This window comes from Gouania willdenowi, chromosome 13 (genome assembly GCF_900634775.1).
Source record: "Gouania willdenowi chromosome 13, fGouWil2.1, whole genome shotgun sequence".
Classification (NCBI taxonomy): Eukaryota; Metazoa; Chordata; class Actinopteri; order Blenniiformes; family Gobiesocidae; genus Gouania; species Gouania willdenowi.
This window is the reverse complement of record NC_041056.1, coordinates 24,568,215-24,582,279: the sequence shown is the minus strand read 5'-3', so window position 1 is coordinate 24,582,279 and position 14,065 is coordinate 24,568,215. Positions and strand designations below refer to the sequence as shown.

At 37.9% G+C, this 14,065-nt stretch overlaps 1 protein-coding gene across 5 annotated transcripts in view; it reads right to left on the bottom strand.

Moving 5' to 3' along the window:
• dscamb (Down syndrome cell adhesion molecule b) overlaps window positions 1-14,065 on the bottom strand; it is a 140,040-nt gene that overhangs the window by 32,165 nt on the left and 93,810 nt on the right. For 4 of the 5 annotated variants that reach the window (XM_028464263.1, XM_028464265.1, XM_028464266.1 and 1 more), the window contains exons 8-11: window positions 12,777-13,049; window positions 8,106-8,384; window positions 7,419-7,538; window positions 3,678-3,857 (exon numbers count right to left, since the gene is read on the bottom strand). In XM_028464263.1, the coding sequence (XP_028320064.1) occupies window positions 3,678-3,857; window positions 7,419-7,538; window positions 8,106-8,384; window positions 12,777-13,049 (852 nt within the window). Of the gene's footprint in view, window positions 1-3,677; window positions 3,858-7,418; window positions 7,539-8,105; window positions 8,385-12,776; window positions 13,050-14,065 lie in introns of those variants that run through there. The other variant, XM_028464268.1, reaches the window with a different exon arrangement.

Genomic DNA, 14,065 nt, shown 5'->3' with positions numbered 1-14,065 from the left:
CAAACTGCGGCCAGTGTTCAATACAATGCTCGCTTTGTGCTCACACATTATTAAAATGAGGTTTTTGAAAATAACAATTTATTGTTATAAAATAAATATAGAATTTTTAGTGGAAACGCGCATCAAAGCTGCAATTATAGCTGCTATTATAGCGCTTTTAATGAAACTACTAGTTATGGGAATAGAGCATCCATTATGCAGCACTGAAGTTGTAAAATTCCTTTTGATCGAGCTGAATACCACATGGAGTCAAACCCTTGAGCTACAGCTAAGACTGCACACACACACACACACGCATATACAAACATGTAGGCTGGCACACACATTAATACACACAATTTTAATACCACAAACAATAAAATACATACCAATATCAAGTCTAAATTCTCTCTCAGGACACCCAGAGTAAATAAATGTCTCCCTAAAGCCAGGCACCTTAAAGGTGCAGTCTGCAACTCTTATAAAAGTTACTTTTTGTCATATTTTAAAGCTGTCACTATGTAAGGACTGCTTTCCATCAAACTAGTAGTTTGTGTGAAAAAAAATAGGCTCATTGAGCCCCCCCTGCTGCTCCTGCAGCCTTTGGCAGATTGCCAGAATGCACCGCGACCGGGCAAAAAGAACCAATCAGAGCCAGGATTGTGTTAGATGGACTGTCTGACAGCTGTTGCTCACAGGCCCCGCCCCTTTTCCGGAGTTAGAGTGCCGTCTTCTTTACAGTGTATGGTCTGGAGGAGTAGAAGAAGGAATTGGTGACTTTTCTGCTTGAAAGGTAATTACTGCTGCTTGTAATGATTTATGTTTGATTTGTAATTGTTACACTAGAGAAATCTGTAGTGCATGTGCTCATGTGCGCGCAGCAGCCTCCGTGTGGGCTGCTGTAAATGACACTGTTGTTGTTGCTGCTGAGGTGTGTGCACATAGAGAGAGAGAGAAGTGCTGCAGTAAAATGCTTTTAACAGAGCATGTTATATTACTGTGATGTTGCTGTCTGGCTAAAGTTAGCTTGTTAGCTCCTCTGAGGAAGTTTGGAGGCAGGGCAAGAGAGCAGCGGGGAGGGAGGGGGAGAGAGGGATCTGAAAGTTGCGGACTGCACCTTTAAACATTCCAATTCTTCTGTTTATCGTACAGTATAGATGACATGGAGAAGTGGACAACACAAGGCCAGCAGGTGAAGATTAAGAACCCCTATTGGTTTAATTAACCAGAACACAACACACTCACAGTTACCTTTTTGTCCCTGCAGGTGGAACATCACCTCAAAAATTGTACAAACCACCCTGCTGAACATGAATCCAAAAGGTCAGAGAAGATCGAGAAGATGAGCTTTGTACTGTTAGTCAATGTAACATGATGGGAAATTGGATTAAGAAGCTATATAAGCTCAGTCTAACCTGTTTAACTTTCTCTATGACCCTCAGAAGCACATACTGTATAAAGTCTAATGGACTCCAATAGACACACTACCAGCATATCATGTAGCAATACAGATCCGACACATTGTCTGCACTTCTCAGCAATCAGTTGAAATATGTAACTCACCTCACATATATGTAAAATGTCTTTTTTTAATCATAACAGTTAGAAATCTGTGTTTAGTGACGCTCAGATTTAAGTCTGTTGTGGCTACATTCAGTGTTTGCATTGTGTGAGGTAGAAAAAGGAAGAAGAATAGGTTCAGCATAGCCATAGGTCAACACTGCATAGCAACTGGGCATCCCAGTCAGCGAGCTGACCTATGAAAACACACAATGTGATCCTCTCTCAGCTCACGTCTGCAGCACTGACAGATTTTCAGGCCATGTTCATTGGAAAGCTTGATTAAAGTGACCCAAAAAACTATTTCTACAAACATACCGTTTCCACAGAGAAGAAAAGGTGGACATAGAAAGTTTTTGAAAACCTCACTTCTTTTACCTTTTTTTACTGCCTTCAATGATACTTATGCAGATGGTGCACTTGAATGACGAATAAAGAGGTGCAGACATAAAGAGGCTCTCCTATCAGTGGGGAACCTTGTGCTCCAGTTTGATAATGGTTGCATGGGGAAAAGAAGCCCCACTTACATCAAAGTGTTATAATAAGCAGGAGCCACATGCTCAGGCTTTTTGTTAGCAGGAGACCTGTCCTCAATAAGGTTAACATGCAAAAGCCACACACATACAAACCTGCCTCATTAAGCCACTGATGGTGTTTTTAGTAAATGTGACATTAATCCAACGTTATCAAATATTCCTGTTTTACCTTTGAACGTCACTATCCGACTTATTACTTAGGGATCGACTGCAGATATTATTAAAAAAGCAACTATTTATGAGAAAGCAGGAGATTTAGACAGTGCATACAGTAATTATATGAGGGATCAGTGGCTTTCATATTCCTGTTGTTACAAGAAGCAGGAGTCTGGGCGGTAATGCATTTTTTTGGTCAATAGATTTTCCGTTCAGAAAAGGATATTCGAAATAAACTATTTGATTTTCATTTATTTAATTCAAAAATAAAACTTTACAAACTGGTTGATTTTAATTTTTAGTTTCTAAAAACCAAAAATCATGTTTTTCATAGGTGCGATCAATTCAAAATAAGAGCGCATATGAAGACGGTGCTGTGTTTCTGGCAAGAGCATCAAAATACGACTTCCACCCGTGGTTTGTCGAACCAAGGCAACAATATCATCAGAAGCTTTGCTCTGACATGACATGGCAAAACAAGGCTTGACATTTGCAGAAAACTCTCTGAACCCGGAGACACACACTTATTATTTAAAAAACAAAACAAAACAAAAAAAACATTCTGATCCATGTCCATCATTAACTTTTGTTACACAGCTGCACTGAACAGCGCCATCCTCAAACACGCTCTTACATTGAAAACTACAACTTCCGGTTGCACAATATGTAAAAACCATTCCATTTCTTGTTTTTAGAAACAGAAAGATTTTCTTTAAAGTTTTGTTGTAAATATCTGTATCATATTTGTATATTTATATTATTTCATATTTGTACATAATTTGTATATTTGTACTATTATTATTAGTAGTAGTAGTATTATCTAGCTTACTTTATTTTCTACTACTGTAATGCGTGTGTATCTGATCCTTATTTTTTAACAGTCTTTTAGTTAATTATACACTTATTTAACGTTTATTCTTTCTTTTGTCTTTGTTAAACATTTTATTCTTTATTTGTTTTTTGTTTTTTTTTCTTAGGTGGGATTGACAAAATCATTTTGATTCTGATCCCTTCTTGATCCATATTAAAAAAAAAACACACACACATTGCATTTCAATTTAGATTTATATTGTAAAATGAGTCAAATAACCACTTTTTTTTTTTTTTTCAATATCCTTTTCTGGTGATCCAATGACTAAAACATACCTTGTTATTACATAGGGGGCTCTTATTGTGAAAGGCTAAAAGCAGGTGTTGGTGTTGGATGTGTGTGCTCATCGCCCTAAATATCCATTGTTTGTTCACAGTATTTATTTGTTTATTGTACAGGAAGTTGCACTTATAATCTCAAAGTGGCAGCCCAATGAATAAGGTGGATGATATCTCCTCTTTTTCTGTCTCCTCCATGTACTGTGAGTGGCTTGTAAATAGAGCTCAGACACTGTAATACACATGGATTGTTTTCCATCAGCTGTTATCAATAGTGCATCAGACACGGACTCTTACTTTTGACAGTGAGGTACATGGACTTGCTGACATCAGCTCCCACGTCGTTGCTGACCTTACACAGGTAGAAGCCGTTGTCATCCTCCAGCACGTGCTTGATGTGCAAAGAGCCGTTGATCAGCAGTTGGACACGGGAGCCGCTGTTTAGGAGGATGGGCTGAAACTGAGGCACACCCGCACCTGCTCACAGTGATGGAAGCAGAAATAACAGAAGGAGAACAATCAGGAGATAAAACAAACATTGTATACTGTACAGAGTATGTAGGTGATATAACTGTGTCCATGTTTGTTTTGTGCGTGTGCTCATCTGGCCATGTGTCTGTGTTTACAGATTTAATGACAAAGCCTGTCAGATTTAGGAAGGATTGTAAACACGTTTCTTAACGCCGAGCCCAAATCCTTAAATCGCCAAACAGCTGCTGAGCGAAGAGAAACAGGCCAGAGCTGCTGCTGTGATGCAATCAGAACAGACATAATGCTCATGTTTAACAAGACGGCAGATTGGATGCAGAGCAACAAGAGCATAAGCAGGAGCAGAGAGGCCTGGTGAGGCAGCTGTCCCTCAGCATTTGGGGGCTGAACATTTTGAGATCTTTGGAGATAAATAAAATCGCTCTCGGAGAGTATCTATTTTATTTAAACTTGAATTTTTATCAAATAAAAAGTACTATTATGCTTAAAATCTTGATGGTACCTGTAGTGAATTTGAACCACATTCTCTATTAACAGATCATGATGCTGTAGATCAGAGGTTTCAAACTCACATGTATAAATGTGTGAATGGGTTTGGTCCAGAATACATCAGTGAGATGTTAGTCAGGTATGAACCCAGCAGGTCTCTCAGATCTATGGGCACAGGTCAGATAGTGGAGCCCAGAGTTCACAGTAAACATGGTGAACAAACAAGCAAAGAAGTGGAACAAACTGCCAGCAGAGCTGAAGTCAGCATCCAATGTGAACATTTTTAAATCAAAGTTAAAGGCACTTTTTTTCTCTACTGCGTATGATGGTCATGTTATGGTTGATTTAATGTTTTTACTGCTGATTTTGATGTTCTTATTGATTTTTAAGCTGTTGAATGTTTTATGTAGCATTTTTTAATCATGTAAAGCACAATGAATTGCCTTGTATATGAAATGCGCTATACAAATACATTTGCCTTGCCTTGCCTTTAGTTCAACAGTCAAATACAGACCAGTTAGATCACAAGTGGGTTTTAGGCAGGAAAACAAACAATTTCAACACTATTATGTGTAAGTTTGCACTTCTAGTTATAAATTAGACATAAAATATAGAAGACATTGACAATATCTAAGCAATATGTGACAGATACTTAAATGTCCTTTGAGTTATTTATTTTTTGACTAATTTTTATTAAATGTGGGGAGATTTTGTCAAATAATTTGAGAAAAATTGCAGGATTTTGTAAAAATTCTTTCAACAACAATTAACAACTGGATTGTGTGGTAATTTACACAATGACTCATTTTTTTTTAATTTTTTTTTTTGCTATTTTCACTTTCTCCAGTGGGCCAAATTGAATGCTCTGAAGGGTCAAGTTTGGACCTCAGGCCTTGGGTTTGACACATGTTGTAGAGAGACCAGATAAGCAGATTTCAGCCACTGAACCGGAGACACCATTATATCTACAACATAATGGCGGCCACCTTGTCTCACGTATGAGCCAGTTTTCCTCTTCTTGGCTTCTTTACAAGGACTTTTGAATAAAATAACTGGACCTCTTGTATTATATAATATCTTTTTTATAAAACCTAAAGATAAAATTCACTACAGGTACAGTTTTATTATTATACATCACTTCATGTCACCAACACTGAATCACACACAACGTTAATTTTCTCTTGCACTTTCTGTGCTGTATTGACACCTGTGCACACAGTAGGATATTTAGGGAAATGTGTGTTTTGTTTGTTTGTTAACGTGTATTTACGCAGACATCGCCAGCGGAGCATCAAGTGTTGACTTTTGTTTAAAGTCCTCTGGATCTTAGCCAGCAGAAAGGAAAGGGTGGAGGGGGATGGGGGGTTTGAATAATGGACTCTGCATATGCATAAAGCACTATTCCTCCTGCTAAAAGCTGCTGACCTTTACTTACTGGTTCACAGCTAGCACAGACACTCATTTGGCTTTTGGCATCTGTTGTTTCAGAAAGAGCATGACAAAAGGCTCTTTAGTTTACAAGAGAAAGGACATGGGATACTTAGGATACACATAATTTAAAGGGATTTCGGTGCTCGTTCATAAAGCAATAAGTGCCTCGTGAAGATCTGAGAACAAAGCATGAATTGAAAGCTAAAGAAACAGAAAGGCTGGAGGTTCATTCAAAAGCTCAGTCTCATCTCTGCACACGTACAGATGCAGGTAATCAGGCATGGAGCCTATTTGTGCACAAATGGTTTTTTATGACTGTTCGTGGATGTGCACGCACACACTCGCACGCACCAAGCTGCTCCTCATTGGTTGGTGAAGCTTTCATATGGATGATGGAGCAAACATCTGGGGCTCCTATTCATCGGCCCTGCTCAAGTGGCTGACCTCACCTGCTGCCTCCTGGTCTGTGTGCCTGCTTCACTCAGTCTCTGATCCTTTTCTAATGATGCAGCTGGACACCCTGTGAGGCCTCAACCTGTGATTGTGCTGCAAATGGTTGTGTTGCTTTTGTGCCTTCACACACTGATGCACCAGCATCAAATGGAAACCGTATCCCCTCTTTTTCGAATATTTTTTTAGGCTTTCTCCTGTAAAGCTTAATATTGCTCTTATGTTAGTTTCTGTCTTTCCTGTGGCCACAATACAGTGATAGCCAACGTACGTACTGTACACACCTCTGTGTTTTATTCAATGCAGGACAAATGACTTAAACTCCAGCCAGTAAAATACTTACATACTTACGTAGTAGGCCTACTGTCTAACACAAGTTTCATATACTTTTAAGTGATATGTAATACAACAATACATTACAGACAGATTTCCTCATTAAAACAGTGCATCCTGAACATGTGGACAAGTAACTCAAAAATGTCAAATCGTGATAATGGGTGCTTTTCTTTTGAAAACCATGGGTATGACAAAATCCAGTGTCCCCTCCCTTTAAAGATGCAATATGTAGATTGTAAACACAATCTACATATTGTGTAGATAGAGAGGTGTAACATCCTCCTTTCTGTTACACCTCTCTATCTTCTAAGTTTACAACAACAACAAACTACCAATGCAACAAACATTTTTCTTGTCCAAATTAGCTCCTGCCCAAATGTGATGAATGATGATGCATCTCAATTGATTGCTAATGTAAGGGGCACAGCAGTAATTTAGCAAGCAAAGTAAGAATGATCATTTTTTTAAAAAATGTCTTTAAAATTACTTTAGCTTTTTGTCACCATAATATTACACATATTTAGTGTTCTTATGCTACTAGATGTACATGAACGTGCATGACCATGTCTGTTGCTGCAGGTTACCACAGTATTTGGAGTGAACTGAAATGCAACCCCAATTAATTATTTATTCAAAGTTCTTTAAAAAAAAAAAAAAAAGGAATAATATTTTACATTTTATTGTGAGAAAATGTATTCTTTGTAATGTTGATATGAACATGAAATTAAAGAATATGAAGGAAAAAAAAACATGGACTTTCTTGGATCAGGCCCTCGTCACACGCTTATATGTGTGTATTTCTACTAAATAAGTAGTGCAAACTGGTGTCTACTTTCAATGTACCTTTGGAGTGCTCCCAAACTATGGTGGGTGGAGGATAGCCTTCTGCAGAGCAGTTAAGAGTCACAGTTTTTCCATAGATGCCATCTTGATCCTCAGGCTGAACCACAAACTGTGGAGGAACTGCAGAAACACAAGCACTGACATTAGTAACAGATGACAGTGAAGTATTCTATTGGATGGATCAAATAAACAGGTCGTGTTGTGTCATGTCTAATGCTAAAACACAGAACAAGAAAACAAAAATGATCAAAAGGACACCAAAAAGGTACTAAACAACAACAAAACTACACAAAATGATTTCGAAAACACACACAATGGCAATAAAAACACAAAAAATGACAGTGAAATGTACAAAACCACAAAAGACAAACTAAAATGACTCCTAAAACACACAAAATGGCGACGTTAACTACCATAAAAATACACAAAATGACTCAAAAAAAAAAAAAAGACTCCTAAAAGCAAACATTAAAGAGGAAAAAGAAAGAACTACAAAACGGCCACAAAAACAAATGAAACCCATTGATTTTACCTGTATTATTGCTCAGATTGGTCAATATTCTAAATGCTCACAATAATGTTGATAATGTGGAACCCAATCACATTTTTTCAGGCCCTACTGTGATAAAAGCTGCATATCTCTGGTTTAGCGGGTCAGTCGCCTAAAGCTCTTGTTGGAATTCTCACCTCTGACAATAAGTTGACTCTGGTGCTCCACTGCTGCAGCTTCATTGCGGGCGATGCATGTGTAGTTACCATTGTGATCGGGGGTAAGGTTGGAAATTCTCAGTGAGCTGGTGAAATCGATGTTATCCACGGTCACACCCAGGCTGGCTGGGATTGGCCTTCCATCTTTCTGCCACGTGATGTCCAGCGGGCGGTCGCCAGACATCACCACACAGGGAATGAAGACACGCTGACCAATAGTGAAGCGTTGAAACTCAAAGGGTTGAATGTAGGGAGGGACTGAGAGAAAAAAAAATAACATCCAACAGGTTTTTAGATAGTTGTTTTAAAGATTTGATTTCACAGTAAAAAATGCACTCAATGGCAAGAGCAATCCACCAAACAGTGCCAAATATCCTTATTGCCAGATATTGCCAGTTATCTGGATGAATGATTGTGATAATGGTACCATGATCACTCATACTTTAATGGTTTGGAAGACATTTCTATTCTCGTTAAAGGTGCAGTCTGCAACTCTTATAAAAGTGACAGCTTTACATCAAACTAGTAGTTTGTGTGAAAAAAACAGAGCCCCCCCCTCCTGCTCCTGCAGCCTTTGGCAGATTGCCAGAATGCACCGCGACCGAGCAAAAAGAACCAATCAGAGCCAGGATTGTGTTTGATGGACTGTCTGACAGCTGTTGCTCACAGGTCCCGCCCCTTTCCCAGAGCTAGAGCACCATCTTTTTTTACAGTGTGTGGTCTGGAGGAGTCGAAGATGGAATTGGTGACTTTTCTGCTTGAAAGGTAATTACTGCTGCTTGACTTACATTATGTTTGATTTGTAATTGTTACACTAGAACTCTGTAGTGCATGTGTTGTTTGTGTGTGCGCAGCAGCCGCCGTGTGGGCTGCTGTAAGTGATACTGTGTTGTTGCTGCTGCTGAGGTGTGTGCACATAGAGAGAGAGAAGCGCTGCAGTAATATGCTTTTAACAGTGCATGTTGCTTGTTAGCTCCTCTGAGGGAGGGACTTTGGAAAGTTTGGAGGTAGGGCAAGAGAGCAGCGGGGAGGGAGGGGGAGAGAGGGATCTGAAAGTTGCGGATTGCACCTTTAATACATATACAGTGGGACCAAATGTGAGCACACTCATTTTTTCGAAACATGGCGATGAAATTCAGTATATTGATCCATATCCCCTCCAAATATCATGGAATCTTCTATAGTGTAAGGTCTATATTTGGTTAAAATGTTGTCAGAATGCGTTCAGTACTTGTTAACAGACAAACAAATAAATAAATAAATGTTGTTGAAACTTCTGTCTTATTTCTTGTCATTGTTGATGAGAACACCCCTTTGTTCCAGAGTAAAAATAATACCAAGCATAACTGTAAATCTCTTTGCTTTATCTCCAAGTATTAAAATATTGTTCTAGTAAATCAGATTACAACAAACCATTCCACTGTTGTTTAGGTTATTTTAAATATATTTAGAAATAACCCAATTCAAAAGGATGATGGAAGTTACAGATAAATATTAAATGCCCAAAAATAAAAATCCAGAAACAAATCTTCAGAGTACGATTCTCATGTTGTTCAAATAAGATCTGCGCAAATGATCTCAGTCTAAAATCTCTGTGATATCTCTGGGATTCAACCATCACACAGTTATGTGCACCGGTGTCCAGTGAGTTCAAATAAAACTGAAATAAGCAGCACTTAGCATTTAGCAGCTTATTTAATTCACAACAAAGTGGAGATAATAGACTCCAGGGATCCCCAAAGACACTTCCACCACGTTTTAAGCATGAGGCGAGTAAATTAACAAATGCACTTGCTCACTACAGCACCGCTGGGAAGTGTTGCTTTATATGATCACTCTGTGTTTGTTACTCACTGCATTTTCTCCCTTCTATCTCTCTATCTCCCTAGGAGAGAGTAATATAGTGACAACGGTCTAACATGCTGAACCCAGGGAGGGGAATAGGAGCGTAATGAGGCAGCCCTTTTAGTAGTACCTACTTCAGCTGTAAGATCTCAGTGGATATCAGTTACTCAGCCCTTTAATACACGCAGCAATGATTGTGGCGGCATACGCAACATTCATGTGCTGAAGAAATTCAGTCAGATACATTTTACCATAGAGTTGTATATATACTAGGGATGTAATGATTCACTCAACTCTCGATACAATTCAATTTACAATACTGGGTTCACGATACGATTCAATATGATTTATTTTACAAAATGAGACTATAGACAAATGATGACTGAAAAATATTCATTTTTTTCTTAGAAAATTAAAATTAAAATACTGTACTATTTTCTTTTATCTTTCATTGTCAAAAGAATGCCTTGATAAACTATGCAAAACAATGTAATTTAATTAAAAATAAATTCTGAATGAAATAAATAAAAAATTAGTGCAAATGAAGAAGAAGACTATTCATTTAAATTCTGGTTCTACAGTAAACTATGCAAAACTGCATAATAGTTCCTTTTCTTTTTAAAAGTGCAACTGAAAATTTATTTTGTGCTTTAACAATTGGACTTTAAAACAAATCCCATATCAAAGAAATAATATAAATTAACCAACTATGGCTTTCATTCTCTCTCTCTCTCTCTCTCTTGTTTCTCCTTTTCCTCTCTGTGCCATATATATGGCATATATACTGTATATATATATATATATATATATATTGTTTTTAAAATTTTTTAAAGTACTGCAATTCAGTTTTAGCGTATCGATGTGAACCGTGACACCTTTGAATCGATTTATAACTGCCTCACGATTAATCTTTACATCCCTAATATATACTGAAACACTGTGTTTCTATGAACACAGTATAAGCTTTGGCTCATACTGCTTTGAAAGTACAAACCCTGTTTTGTTTTTTGTTTTTTTACAAACTGTATAGAGACATTTTTGGAGTTTTGGCAAATTTAACTATAAATGTTCACGAGAACGTTCACTTGTGATGAAGTTGAACTGCCAAGCTAATCCCAAAAAGTACATATGCACATAATGCATCATTGGGAAAATAAATGTCAGATTGTGTTTAGTTGTATTTGTCTGTAGCCCTTATGGTTCTATTTTTGTTCTGTTAGTCTGTGTTGGTTCTGTTTAGTTTCCATTAACTCTTCCCAGGTATTCCTGCTCGTGTCTCCACTTCCCTGTGATGTCAACATGTTTGGGTTGTGACTGATTTGCTGACTCATGTTTTGCACCCAGGTGTGGCCCTTTCCTCATCAGGCCTCCTGCACTATTTAGCTGACTGGACACAGAATGGCTACTGGTTCGTCAGCAATGTGAACCTCCTTGTGTGCTACTATGTTTGTCCCATGCGCCCTGGTCTTCTTGTGCCTTTTGGTTTTGTAGGTTTCTGGATATTTAAAGATGGACTCTTATTTTCAACATTCCAGCTGCCTGATTCTCTCTCTGCACTTGGGTCCTCATCCTAAACTCTGACACATGACATTGTATAGTGTGAAGCTGAATGAGGTGGTTGGAAGCATTGAATACCTTACTGGAAAAATGTCCAAGCGTATAGAACCTTGTCATTCTGTGTTTTGTTATTGTTTTACTCCATTTTCGTTCCAAAGTCCAAAAAATATGTCAAGATTTGATTCAGTAGTGTTTTAAATGGAGTTTTATTTTAAACATAAACTGCCAATGTTGCACTGGTGCAGCCGACTTTCTAATCTAAATAATCACCAGCACACACCAATAGATGGTTGTTTACATGTGACATTCCTTCCAATTCACCTTCATCTGAAAATCTAATTATTAATGTTTAATTTAAGCTTTGGAAAGGCTTTGGACAGATTGAATATTGTAAATGTTTCATCTTCAAGGAATAAAAAAGTCCTATTGGTGTCATGTGATGCATTAACAGTGACCTGCAGATCTGGCATGTTGTTGAACAGTGGAAATAAATGATTTTTCAGAGAATATGAAAACAGTAAAATATTTTTGGTGTTCTCTGGCCAGGGTTTGAACCTACAATCATATCTTATCATGATTGTTGGCAATGTTTTTGTCAAGCTGTCTATGGATGTACAACACTTGTTGTTCTGACACCAGCCACATTGTGTGGATTTTTATAAACGTATCTATACACCAGCAATCTGTACAAAAGATGACGATCTTTTCTACATAAGCGGAACGTGCCTGTTATCACCGTGTCAGGATGGCCGAGTGATTCAAGAATTCATCTTTCCGCTGCTGTGGGTCACAATCCCATTTTTGACATACGTATATGTTTTTTCATTTTGGGTATTTCCTGGGTTAAGGTTAGGGTAAGGGCTAGAGCTTAAATAAAAGAGTTAGGGTTTGGGTTAGGGCTAAAATAAAAGGGTTTGCGACTGACGGAACTTTAAGTCACATGGTGCACCTATCACGTCACCTAAACTGGCCAATGAAGGGCGCTGCGTACTGATAGACTGATGGTCAATTGACACGTATTACGTACTGATAGCCACAGCCTTTAAAATATGTGAGCTGATCAGTCTCTGTATATAATAATTTATGTAAAAGAACATCCAAAATATCACGCAGTGACACACTGTGACATGACGTGTACTTTGAAGAGTAGGCACAAAATTAGATATGTTTGATTTAATCAAAGGTAAAGGATTAAAAAGCTATTGAGCATGGATATGTGTGTGTGTGCTGCGGCTTGTGTGGACTGACCTCTCACTCTCAGATGAACACTCTGTGAATCCATCTTGTTTGGCTGAACCATGACTTTGCAGGTATATTCCCCAGCATCCACCTGCTGTACGTTGGTCAACTTTAATGTTCCGTTGTTCTCAAAAGCCCGTTGTCTGTGGTTAAATGGTAGCAGTGCTGAGTTTTTGTACCACTTTATTGAGTAGTAAGGATAGCCAATCACACGGCAGTGAATAAAGGCATCCCGCCCGGCGACTGCCGTTATGTTTTTCATTGGACGAATGCTGGCACGTCCTAAACAGAAAAAGATGGTGAGGAAGTACTCTTTATAAATACATGGTACATTTACTGTGTGAAGCGGACTGTTTTGCTTTTTACATATTTAAAGTTAGTCCTGATAGAGCATAAAAGATTAATCTTCAACAGGTTTTTTTCTCACTTGGTTTCCTCACGTTACTACCTCTAAGCAGGAGGTAAAACCTATTGAACCAATTAAAATGAAGGGAATTATTCTGAGAAAGTCTAGATTACATTCCGTCTAATTATTGCTTAAATTTTGCCTTAAAAGGAGTTAAATACACTTAGAAACAAACATAAATACACACTCGTACACACAAGCTTTCCACAGATAAATATATTCAAATTTATTCATACAGATAACAGAAGAATGTTCCTCTGGCTATTTACAAACTAATCCCAAATATGTGTATGAGCAAAAAGCGAGAACATTTATTTTATTTTATCGGAATGTGGGTTTAAGCACAGCAGAAGTCTGACGATAAGAAGTTCAAAACTACAGAGTTTCAAACAATTGATGATGCTTAGGTATAAAGTTTTGGATTCATTTTTTTAAACAAGAAAAATCAAAGATTGGGCAATTTTAGAAGAATAATCATGTCTGCACATGCTGTTGAATGTCAACACTATATGTAGTGCAATCTTTTTGCGACAGCAATGCATGTTTTATTATTACAATTAGATAAATGAATTTATTTTATTGCATAATTGTGACCATCACCAGCCCTCCCTAAGGAAGGGTAAGAAACACTTTATTATAGGGAGGATTTAAAAGAAAGGGCAGTGTTAGACCTGGTTGAGGGAGAAGGGAACAGGGAAGAGGGAGTCAGGGTAGGTCAATGGGAGGGGCTGAGAAGAATCAGGTGTTTTAGGTGAGAGTGTCGTGTGTTGTTGCAGTTGTGCTTATTGTGCTATGACATATATAAATTAAAACCCAAATTGAGCAAAGTTCACACTTTGAATAGCATTGTGCAAACACTTGTAGTAAAGAGAAAGTAACACACACTCAAGCG